Source organism: Gavialis gangeticus, unplaced genomic scaffold (assembly GCF_001723915.1).
Source record: "Gavialis gangeticus isolate Ggan-Ray unplaced genomic scaffold, GavGan_comp1, whole genome shotgun sequence".
Taxonomy (NCBI): Eukaryota; Metazoa; Chordata; order Crocodylia; family Gavialidae; genus Gavialis; species Gavialis gangeticus.
This window is the reverse complement of record NW_017729002.1, coordinates 25,543,583-25,555,474: the sequence shown is the minus strand read 5'-3', so window position 1 is coordinate 25,555,474 and position 11,892 is coordinate 25,543,583. Positions and strand designations below refer to the sequence as shown.

Genomic DNA, 11,892 nt, shown 5'->3' with positions numbered 1-11,892 from the left:
AGTGCCACATAGAGAGGGAGGATCACCTCCTTGGATCTGCTTGAGATGCATCTGTGGATGCATGACAAGGTACGGTTGGCCTTCCTGACCACATCCCCACACTGTTGGCCCATGTTCATTGAGTTCACTGAGTTCTTGATGTATCCCCCCTGGTGTAGTGGTAAGCTGCTACCAAGTCCCCTCTCAGCTTTGTCTTCTGTAGGCTGAAGTCCCTCAGCCGCTCCTCGTATGGCTTGTCTTGAAAGTCCCTGATCATACAGGTGGCTCTTCTCCGGACCCTCTCAAGTTTTTTCCACATCCTTGTTGAAGTGCAGGGGTAGCTCCTCCTGCTTCTTCCCTATGCTCCTGGCATTGGTGTACAGGCAGCTGAGACCCCCAACTGACACCCTCGATTTCCTGAGACGCTGTGGGAGAACCGTTCTGTTAGCATTTTCAAAAACAGTTATCTTAGTGTCCTCCACGTGGGAGCTTTCCTGTGTGCCAGTCCCCGGGCATGGTTCACTTGGAGTTTCCCCGTCCCCCAGCAAAGTCAATTTAAAGCACTGTCTAGTAGATCAGCCATCCTGGCTGAGAACAGGGACTTACCTCTCCACTCAAGGTGGATGTCATCTCGTCCCAGAAGTCCTCTCTCCCTGAAGTGCATGCTGTGGTCGAAGAAACTGAAGCCCTCGTGGTAGCACCACTGGTTGGAGGCATCTGTTTACTTCTTCCACACAGCCTTCCCTCTTGGGTCCATGGCCTGCAGCAGGGAGCACAGAAGAAAAAACTACTCGAGTCCAGTCCCTTGAGCTCAGCCCCCAGAGCCCTGTAGTCACACATGACCTGGTCCGGATTACTCCTGCCCATGTTGTTCGTGCCCACATGGATGAGGAGCATGGGGTAGTAGTAAGAGGGACGGATGTGCCTGGGGATCCTCTCCGTAACATCCCAGATGCATGCCCCAGGAAGGTAGCAGACCTCTCCGGCCAAGGGGTCCGGACAGCAGATAGGTCCCTCCGTGTCCCTCAGGGGAGAGTCCCTCGCAACTCTACATCATTGATGCACAACTGTACATCAGCTACACGTGGCAGCTCAGAGTAATTTCTGTACTGTTAGAGCCTTCTGTGAGCCTTTCCATTTTTAAGTCGTGTTTCTTTTGTTATTGGACCAACACTTGGATCTCAGCATTCAAGGTGAGCATGGAGAATAAGGATGATCCAGTGCTTGAAGATCTGGGTCCTGGTCCTGGTTGCTACAGACCTTAGGGGAAGTTCTTACAGTAGAAAAGTGGCCTCTGATTTGCAGTGCCTCCATTTGTAATTCTTAAGGTCCAGTCTAGCATAAGCAAATTAATCAGAACTATCAGATAGACTGACTTATAGACCCCTAAGGATGTGGAGAGCAACATCCTGGGTATCCTGAAAGTTCAAGAGATCACCAGAATTTAAGGTGCATGCATTTTGATAGCAGCCTTTGAACTTAAGCTTTCCAGGTCTCAGATTTCCCCTCTACAAAGTGGGGTGAATTATATTTCCTTATCGTATAGGTGCAGTGTGAAGGCAAATTCAGTTACATTTGTACAGTGCTTTAAGAAGTTTAGATTAATGTTTTCCATTCCCCTATTACCTTGATGCCTCATTTCCATGCTAGGTATCAGCATAGTTAGCATCTGGAATGAAGTATGGGGGACAGGGAAGATGAAATTTGACTGCATCCTCTAAAAATATTTTTTAGATATACACAACACAGCTTCTGCTCACATGGGGGAGAAGGAGAGACATCCCATGGCAATCTGCTCCCTTCCCTTTGCACAGCAGGGGGCAGAACTGACCTCAGAATCAAATCAGGAACCATGTAATTCCCTCTTAATTTGTATTACTGTAATGCCTCAGGTCCCTAGACATAACCACCTTGTGCTAAACACTGTACAGATGCAGAACTAAAGTGGGTTCTTAGTTGCCGTCTCTTAAATGTGCTAGAAACTTGTAATAAACCTTTTTGCATTTCTTAATAATTCTTTGAACTCTGTATTTGTACTATAAACCTGCTGCAGTAAATTGATTTCAAATCTGTGTGTTTATTATGGTATCAGAGATGTCCTTTTCATGAAATCTCCCATCTGACAGGTATCTGATCTCATAATCCCAACCATGGAAACTGCCAGGCAAACATTTTTCTTAAAAACTTATGTGGAACACAATATTCCTTTGCTGTTTGTGGGTTCCACTGGCACAGGAAAATCAGCTATTACCAACAGTTTTCTGCTAAAACTTCCGAAACATCAGTACATCCCAAACTCTATTAACTTCTCTGCAAGAACTTCAGCTAACCAAACCCAGGATATTATTATGTCAAAGCTGGACAGGAGAAGAAAAGGATTATTTGGACCTCCAGTGGGAAAGAAAGCTATATTATTTGTGGGTAAGAAAATTTTGTTTTCTTGTGTCTCCTGAATTCTGAATTTATGTGGAAAACCTAAACTCTTTATTGAGTCTGATAATTAAACACTGCTTCAGTTCTTTTTTTTCTATAAAGCACCTGTAGAAGAATTAGCATTGCCCCTGCTGAAAGGCTTGTATACATTTAAGTAGTGCTTCTCTTTGAGACAGACTCCATTTAAACCTGTGAAGGCTGGTTCCTTGTAATGTGATATGAAATAAACAGCAAGCAAGCAATATTGAAACAACATTTTTAACTTAAATGTGCATGGTAAAATTGCATTGGATTCAGTAGCTGTATCAGAAAGATTTCATAGATTTCATAGACATTAGGGCTGGAAGGGACCTTGGAAGATCATTGAGTCTAGCCCCCTGCCCCAGGGGCAGAAACTCAGTAGGGGTCATAGGATCCCTGCAAGATAAACATCCAACTTTCTCTTGAAGGCGTTCAAAGCAGGTGCTTGAACCACCTCCATGAAAGCTAACATTTTCCTAGTTCTAGCTCAGTTGGAATTTTTTGTCTGTCTTCTAAGAAACAATAGGCAGCTGCACTTTGAATTTTTCTAACCTTGTTTATAGATGATCTAAATATGCCTGCAAAGGAAGTGTATGGAGCCCAGCCACCCATTGAGCTTCTTAGACAATGGATTGATCATGGCCATTGGTATGATAAGAAGGATACATCTAGGCTTGATATCGTAGATGTCCTGTTTGTTTCAGCAATGGGCCCTCCTGGTGGAGGAAGAAATGATATTACAGGTAGGAAAATATACAAACTACTTGTAATCAGAGAGAGAGAAATACATGTCTGAGATGAGATGCCATCTAGTTAACTAAAGATAGGGAGACAAACTTAGTTTTACTGGAGACTGGTGATTACATCTGTAGTAAGTTGAAAAAAAGTTTGTATGGTGCTGGATATCACAGGGTCTTTTGTGGTGTGTTACAGGACGTTTCACGCGACACTTGAATATTATTTCTATCAGTTCTTTTGATGATGAAATTTTAGCCAAGATTTTCACTTCAATTGTCGACTGGCACTTCAGTAAGGGCTTTGAGCCAGTATTTTTAAGGTAAGAGTGGTACATTGCCTGGGACAAATATTTTCTCTAATTTTTCCTCTCCATACTTCATAATTCCTTTTTTTTAAGGCTTGGCAAGCTGATGATCCAGGCTACAATGGCTATTTATAAAATGACTGTCGAGAATTTTCTTCCAACGCCTTCCAAATCCCATTATGTCTTTAATCTGCGGGATTTCTCCAGGGTTATTAGAGGAGTGCTGCTGTGTCCACATACCCGCTTACAAGTAGGTTGCTTTTCAACTGTGTTCTTAGAATAAAGATAGTAAAAAAGGATTAGTGAAGTAAATTCTTGTGACTTCCATTCATTATAATTTTAATACTTACATATCTAAAATGAGGATTGGGTTAGAACACTTTTCTCTATATTTTCCCCTCTGCCTCTGAAAAAGAATATTCATATGTTCTTGAAACAGGTAGTAGCACCAGCAAAGGTTCAATGTGTTAGACATTGTATATACATGTAGTATGTGACAGTTATCTCTCCTGAGACTGTAGTTTTGATAGGCAAGACAGGCAGAGAGGAGGAAAAAGAGGATTAAAATTTCTATTTCACAAATGGGGAACTCATAAATGAAGTAACATGGCCTCAGAAATATATCTTGAACTATGGAAGTTTCTGGGGACTACAGAAAACCCAAATGTATTAATAATCTGAGCAAAGGCCTCAGCCACATCACAATTCGATGGCTGGGGAATTGGCTCTGAAGTTGGACCCAGAGAGTGGTAGTGTACGGAAGTGAATCATCATGGCGCCCAGTGGTGTCCCCCAAGGCTCCGTCCTTGGACCTGTACTCTTTAACGTCTTTATTAATGAAGTGGAGATTCGTGTCAGAGGTGGACTGGCCAAGTTCGCCAATGACACCAAACTTTGGGGTAGAGCATCCACACCCAAGGATGGGCTGGTGATCCAGGCTGACCTTGATAGGCTTTGAAAGCGGGTGGATAAAACCTGATGACTTTCAATATGGAAAAATATAAGGTACAGGAGACCCTCGCCATTTGTAGGGGATACATTTTTGTATTCCCTGCGAATGGTGAAATCCCCGAAATAAGGCACTGCGTTCATGAACGCCATCTGCATTCATGAATGTAGTGCTCCCGGCGGCTGTGGGGGGCGGTGGGGGCACGGCTGCTCTGGCGATGGCAGGAGTGCAGCAGTAGTGGTGGGAGCCTGGCACCGGCAAACGCAGAGCTCCTAAGGAGCTCCTTTAAGTGTATTTAGGTTGCGGGTTCGGCATTTGCTAATATTTGAAACAACGAATGCCGAACCTGCTAATAGGGTGTGCTGTACTCCACCTCAGAGGGAAAAAAACCCTACATCATGCTTATAGGCTCAGCAGTGCTACACTCACTACCACCATGGTCGAATGGGACTTGGGGGTCATGACTGACCATAAGATGAACATGAGCCACCAATGCGATGTCACAGCTGGTACGGCAAACAAAACTCTGGCTTGCATCCATAGAAGCTTCTCAAGCAAATCTCAGGATGTCATACTCCCACTGTACTTGGCCTTGGTGAGGCTGCAGCTGGAGTACTGTATCCAATTCTGGGCTCCACAATTCAAGAAGGACGTGGAGAAGCTTGAGGAGAGCCACGCGCATGATCAGAGGGCAGGAGAACAGGCCTTATGAAGAGAGGCTGAGAGCCATGGGACTCTTCAGCCTGGAAAAGTGCAGGCTCGGGGTGACCTGGTGGCAGCCTATAAGTACATAAGGGGTGTACATCAGGATCTGGGGGAATGCCTGTTCACCAGAGCGCCCCAAGGGATGACAAGGTCCAGTGGTCATAAACTCCTTCAAGACTATTTTAGGCTGGACATAAGGAAAATCTACTTTACTGTCCAAGACCCCAAGGTCTGAAATAGACTCCCTCCAGAGGTGGTGCAAGCACCTCCTCTGGACTCTTTTAAGAACCATTTGGGCGCTTATCTTGCTGGGATTCTTTGACCCCAGCTGACATCCTGCCCCTTGGGCAGGGGGCTGGACTTGATGATCTTCCAAGGTCCCTTCCAGCCCAAATGTCTATGAAATCTATGAAAATTCTTATCCTTTTACAATGACGAATTGTGCTGAAGGGATGCAAGTTGGTCCTAAAAAGTCCTGCATCTAGCTATGAGTGAACTCTCTTGGTGCAGAAGCTGAAGAAAACAGCTGCAGACATTCTTGAAGCCTTCCTGGAGAACATTGGAATAGTTGATATGAATTAACTAATGTTAATTCAGTGGCAGGATTTGTGCACAGTAATCCTTATTTCTTGTGAGGAGAGTATACATAGGCCAAAGTCTGTCTTCAGTGGGCCTAGAATTTCCTGACCATTGTTTCCTCCTTGTCATGTGTCCCGAGTCTTGAACCCCCTTGTAACGTGTCCTGAGTCATAGAATCTTAGATGTCCTTTGTTTGATGTCTCCAGCATCATTCTAAAATTTGAAAAATCTTTGTAAAAAGCCTAAGGATAAACCCACTCAGTGTAGCAATAGAAAAGTGATTTCACTTAAGAGGACAGCTTTCTATTGGCAGAATGGATAAGACATTGTCATTAGGTATGGAGTAGCCAGTTTAGTTAACAAATACAGAGCCACATACTGAACATTTCAAAACCAAAAGAGTTCCATTAACTTGGGCATGAGGTGAATCACACCCCAAATGGAGATCAGAGTACTTTGGTTTTAAGCAGCTCCTGCCTTAAATATATTTGCATATTGATTTCTCTTTGCACTTATAGGATGGAGACAAGCTGATCAGGCTCTGGATTCATGAGGTTTATCGAGTTTTCTATGACCGTTTACTTGATAATGAGGACAGGCAGGTGTTCTTTAAGATGGTAAAAGAAACAACATCAAATAGCTTCAAGCAGAGTGTTGATAAGGTATGTTAGGTTATACATAATATTTTGGATGTAGAGACTGGATTAATTCATTATAAAACTAATTGCACATTTTATATTTGGTTGGTATTAGGCAATTTTTTGGATGGCATCTGTTGATACACCCACAGTAATTGGGGTAACTTCTACCTGTGTATTGTGCCTTTGCACATGCAAATAAGGGCCTTCATTTGGTAAATTACATGCTGCAAATGGACTCAACTTCAGAAGGGCTTTAAAGAGGGCCGGAGGGCCACTTGGAATGAGTAACTTGCATGAATAGGGCCAAGATCTCAGCAGTTTTTGACTTGTGCACATTTGAAAGAACTCACAAATGCTATGGGTACATTGTTAGAGGTGCTCTGGAAACTTGACAGTATACCTGACAAGGAAATCATGGTGGCTGCTCTGTAAGGTATGGAGAGCTGAAAAATTACGGTCAGCACACGCGTGTTACTCCCATCTGTTTTTTGCTTTGTCTAAAAGCATGCATCAGAACAGCTGGAAAACAGGCTTTCCCACAGTGATAGTACTATGTGGATAAGAGAGTACATTCAAGAAAAAAGGATTTATGTTATAGTAAAGTACTTAGTCTGAATTATCTCTGATTTTTGTATTTTCAATAGGTACTGAGTCATCTGTCACCTACTGGCAAGATCACTGATGATAATATACGCAGTCTCTTTTTTGGAGACTACTTAAAACCAGATGGTGATGTAAAAGCCTATGATGAAATCACGGACTTAAAGCAACTGACAGCTGTGATGGAATATTACCTTGAAGAATACAACAATATTAGCAAGGCACCAATGTCCTTAGTTATGTTCCAGTTTGCTATTGAACATATTTCAAGGATCTGCAGAGTGTTAAAGCAGGACAATGGTCACTTGTTACTGGTGGGGATTGGTGGAAGCGGGCGACAAAGTGCTACCAAGTTGGCTACCTTCATGAATGCTTTTGAGCTCTTTCAGATTGAAATTACGAAGTCTTATGCCACCAATGAATGGAAGGAGGATGTGAAACGTGTTATGCTGCAGGCTGGAGTCAGTGACAAAAATGTGTGCTTTTTGTTCTGTGATAATCAGATAAAAGATGAGGCATTTGTGGAGGACATTAACATGCTACTGAATACAGGTGATGTGCCTAACATCTTTGCAGCTGATGAGAAAGCTGAAATTGTGGAGAAAATGCAGGCTGCATCAAGGACAGAAGGCAAGAAAATTGAGGCAACTCCACTTGCTATGTATAACTTTTTTACTGAAAAAGTGAAGAAAAATTTGCACATTGTCTTAGGTCTGTATATATCTCACTTTGTCTTTTTGTAGCTCTCTTTATTTCATAACCCTGGTAAACTTAATTAACAATATGGATTCCTTCCAGCAATGAGTCCAATTGGAGATGCGTTCCGGAACCGATTACGAATGTTCCCATCACTGATAAATTGCTGCACCATTGACTGGTTCCAAACTTGGCCCACAGATGCTTTGGAAATGGTTGCAAACAAGTTTTTGGAGGATGTTGAACTTGAAGATGAAGTGCGGAAAGAGTAAGTATTTCCTTGTCAGAAAATTTATGAAGCTTTTTGTTATTTGTGCCTCAGCAAGCTTGTATAATTATAATTAAGATATTATCCTAATATAAATGTACCACTTTTTGTTACAGTGGTACAATTCCATTGAAGGCAGTAGGACTGTAATGGATTATGGCCCCAATATTTGTACATGCTAAATACCTGCAGCACTCTTTGACTTCAGTAACTCTGAAAATCAGGCCATTAAGAAGAGAATTTGATCAATTATATATTCGTTAATGGGCAAAACTAGTTCTTAGCACTCTTTTACCACTGTGTCATTTCCTTGAATTCAGTATGGTTACTTGGGATTTAAACTGATGTAACTGAGCAGAATCTGGCTCCATTGTTTTATATGTTAAGAGAACTATATGGTTTGGTAGGTTATTATTATTGATTGCTGTGACATAATTCTAATACCTAATTAATAATTAACTCTAATACATAGTTACATAGTAACATGGAATTTTCCCTTAGGGTTGTGTTGATGTGCAAATATTTCCAAGAAAGTGTGAGAGAACTTTCAGTGAGCTATTACAACACACTGCGAAGGCACAACTATGTAACACCGACATCTTATCTGGAACTGATTCTCACCTTTAAATCACTGCTACACAGCAAAAGGCAAGAAGTTAATACAATGAGAAATCGGTACCTTGTTGGCCTCCAAAAACTTGACTTTGCATCTTCACAAGTAAGCTTAGACTGAAAACAATAAGGATAAGTTTTTTAACATGGCATATGGGTAATAAGGCAGGCAGCTGTTAAGGCTAAAAAGAGGTGCAAGCTTAATTTCCTGTTCACTGTGCTATTAGCAATTTTCTTCTCAAAGCCACCAGGACATGTTAAAGTACTGCTTAGCTATTTTAAGAGATTGTGACACACATTTTTAGATGACATCACCTAATGGACAGGATGCTACTCAATCAACCACGGTAGAAGAAATAGCTGAATTAAAAAAATGCAATAGTTTTCTCAGCGCTCCTTTTTTGAGAAATCTCTTGCAGAACAGCTTCCTTAGGAGCCTTCCTAATACTGACTGTACATGCCTATGCTTATTAGGGATGTGTGAAGCAGGCCCTATTTGATTCGGATTTGGCCCAAATCGGGGACAGTGATTGGATTAGTTGATTCGAATCTCTGTCCCCCTGATTCGATTCAGCTGAATCCGAATCTGAAGATTCAGTGCTGATTCAGAAAATCAGCGATTCACCCACAGACACAGCTTTAAAAGTTTTTTCTACATACCTTGAGGTACCAGCATGGCTTGTGAATGCTGCAATGCTGGGGTGTGTGGAGTGTCCCACTGGAGCACAAGGGGGCCCCCCACATGCTTGGCAGTGATCCCAAAAGTGGATTGGACGTATTTCCAGTCTGTTTCTGGGTCTGCTGGGTAGCACGCATTCACTTCCGGGTCCACTGCCAAGTGCACAGGGGAGCCCCCCCGCGCTGCTGTGGAACACTGCATGCACCCCAGCATCACAGCGTTCATGAGCTGCCTTTTATCTAGAGGTATGTAGAAAAAATATTTAAAGCTGTGTGTATGACTGAATCACCGAATCTGTGAATCAATTTGGAGGGTTCTGATTCAATTCGGAGAGATCAAAGAGTCCTCTGATTCAATTCAGATTCGGAGATTTGACCACCAAATCGGGCCAAATCTCTGCCAAATCAAATCAGGGACCAAAGTTTCACACAGCCCTAATGCATATCTCCCCTATCAGGATGTGGAATTCAAAAAGAGAGTTACTATTATTGAAATGAATGTTATTTCCTATGTAGATTCTTCCTAGAATTCTTCACCCAAAGTCCCTGTATGACTAAATCATTAAACGTATTTCTCCTCCAGCTCTGTTCCTGTCTGTTCTTGGAATAGATCTTCCCAACTTGGCGGGGCCTTCCTGCTCTTTCTTGGTGGAGAAGAGCGCACAGTGAAGCTGACCTCCTCATCTCTGTCTTCCTCCTGATTTGAATATATGAGTTTTTAAATATATGAATATATATTTTACTTTGTATCCTCTTTTAAAAATTGAACTCTTTGTATCTGGACAATTTTCTGCCTACACTACTAGGATTTACTTTTGTTTCCCTTGTGTCTATATTAGGTTGCAGAAATGCAGAAGGAACTGACTGCTCTTCAGCCTGAACTCATTCAAACCTCTGCAGAAACAGAAAAAATGATGATCCAGATAGAAAAAGAAACAGTTGAAGTAGATGCAAAGAAAGAGCTAGTGTCTGCCGATGAAAAGGAGGCTAATGAAGCTGCAGCTGTTGCTAAAGCTATTAAGGTATTTACAAGAGCCTGACTATGCAAGGTAATCAATGCGTCTCAACTCCTGTCCAGGAAAAGGGAGTTGATTTGATGGACAGTACAATAGAGGAGTGGCCCAACTTCCTAACAATGCAGTTAAAATAAAGACATGAGGAATGATGGTTGAAGTGTAAATAATGGTAACAAATATCACAGTGACTAGGTCAGGTGTTGGCCAGGATTTACAAAGCTCCCAGAATTTTATGGTGCCCTAGGATTCCCATGCCTTTGGTAGACTGTGGCTGCTTACAGACATGAAAAAAACAAAGCAAAACTGCACTTTACTTTCAGCTTGGCATGCCCCTGTACCGAGTGCAGCGCATGCCTGGAAGAGTCATTGCATCGGTTTGACCTGACTCTCCCAACATCTGTACAGATCACATGCTTCAGCAGGGATTTTTGGCACTTTTATCTAATAGCTGATTTAATCTAATCTTTTTCTCTAATAGCTAATGCTTCCTCTTTTAGTAAAGTGCTTGTTTTTTTCACGTCTGTCAGCGGGCCTATTGCACACAACTGAGTTGCACATACTGCTGCCTCAAAAAAAAGTTAGTTCCATTTTTCAAATGAGTTGGGAGGGAAGAAACTGATCCCATGAATATGGACAGGATAAGTCTCAGCCCCTACATAAAGCCCAAGGAAGCAGATTTTATATAAGCACTCTGTGACATGGTTTGGAGGGAAGGAAATCTCCCTGTACTACCTCAGGACATGGGTAATACTCAGGAAGTTTTTCTAATGGCTGCACCCTGCAGACAGTAGCTATATCGACTGTGATGTCAAGCCTTCTACTTAATATAGAGCTTGTGGGTTGTTGCTGCTTGTGGGCACATTAACTATACCTTGATACTTTCTCAGCCTCTTCCTGGTTTCTGTTTTCCTGAACACTTGAGCCCCCATGCCTGCAAAATGAGCAGCAGACCTCCCTTTCCCACGCATTGCAGCTGCAGCAGCTGTAAAACTTTTGGGGTCTTCTCCAGGCTCAAGGATTTCACCTTTGGTTTTGGTACTGAATATAACCAGTGTGTTCAGTGTGGGGTTGTTAGGACTTTGACTGCATTAATGTTTTGTTCACTTACATGACTATACTGGAGAAGTAAAATATACATTTTACAAGAATGGAATTAACCCTTGGATACTCGTGGTTGAGTTGTTTCAACATGATGTCACATCATCTTGTTGTGCACTGGTTGACCTGTGATGGGGGGTCCTCATTAGTACTTTACACTTGGTAGAGAATAAATACAGGGCTAGAGTTATAAAATAATCTAGAATTCTATAACTGTGATACTGGGAAATGAAACTATTAATACGTATTGTGGTGGAAGCTCAAGTTAGAAGCCAGGATACATATACACACACCAAAAAATTCAGGCAATGTGAGAGAACATTGCCATGACCAGATAACTGTGGCCTACTAGTCCAGGAGAGATTGTGAGACTTCTCAGTGCTTTCTCAAGCTGTGCAAAAATACAAAGGCTATACAGTTGCTGGGGCTGCAGGCAAATTGTTGCTTGCTGCATCTTGCTGTAATAGCACCATATGCAGGTTAAAAGCAGTGGGCATCTATACACGTGCTCCAGGGTGAAGGGAGGGTGTGACTTAATTAGAGAAGCTCTCAAAGAGCTTTTCTAATTAAAGTGC

The 11,892-nt window shown here is 42.2% G+C and overlaps 1 protein-coding gene across 1 annotated transcript in view; it reads left to right on the top strand.

The window, feature by feature from the left end:
• Positions 1 to 11,892, top strand: part of DNAH3 (dynein axonemal heavy chain 3) — a 149,958-nt gene that overhangs the window by 113,570 nt on the left and 24,496 nt on the right. The window contains exons 43-51 of the mRNA XM_019507713.1: positions 2,106 to 2,400; positions 2,997 to 3,176; positions 3,367 to 3,490; positions 3,569 to 3,725; positions 6,227 to 6,370; positions 6,994 to 7,660; positions 7,748 to 7,913; positions 8,415 to 8,631; positions 10,043 to 10,225. Coding sequence (XP_019363258.1) covers positions 2,106 to 2,400; positions 2,997 to 3,176; positions 3,367 to 3,490; positions 3,569 to 3,725; positions 6,227 to 6,370; positions 6,994 to 7,660; positions 7,748 to 7,913; positions 8,415 to 8,631; positions 10,043 to 10,225 — 2,133 coding nt within the window. The remainder of the gene's footprint in view (positions 1 to 2,105; positions 2,401 to 2,996; positions 3,177 to 3,366; positions 3,491 to 3,568; positions 3,726 to 6,226; positions 6,371 to 6,993; positions 7,661 to 7,747; positions 7,914 to 8,414; positions 8,632 to 10,042; positions 10,226 to 11,892) is intronic.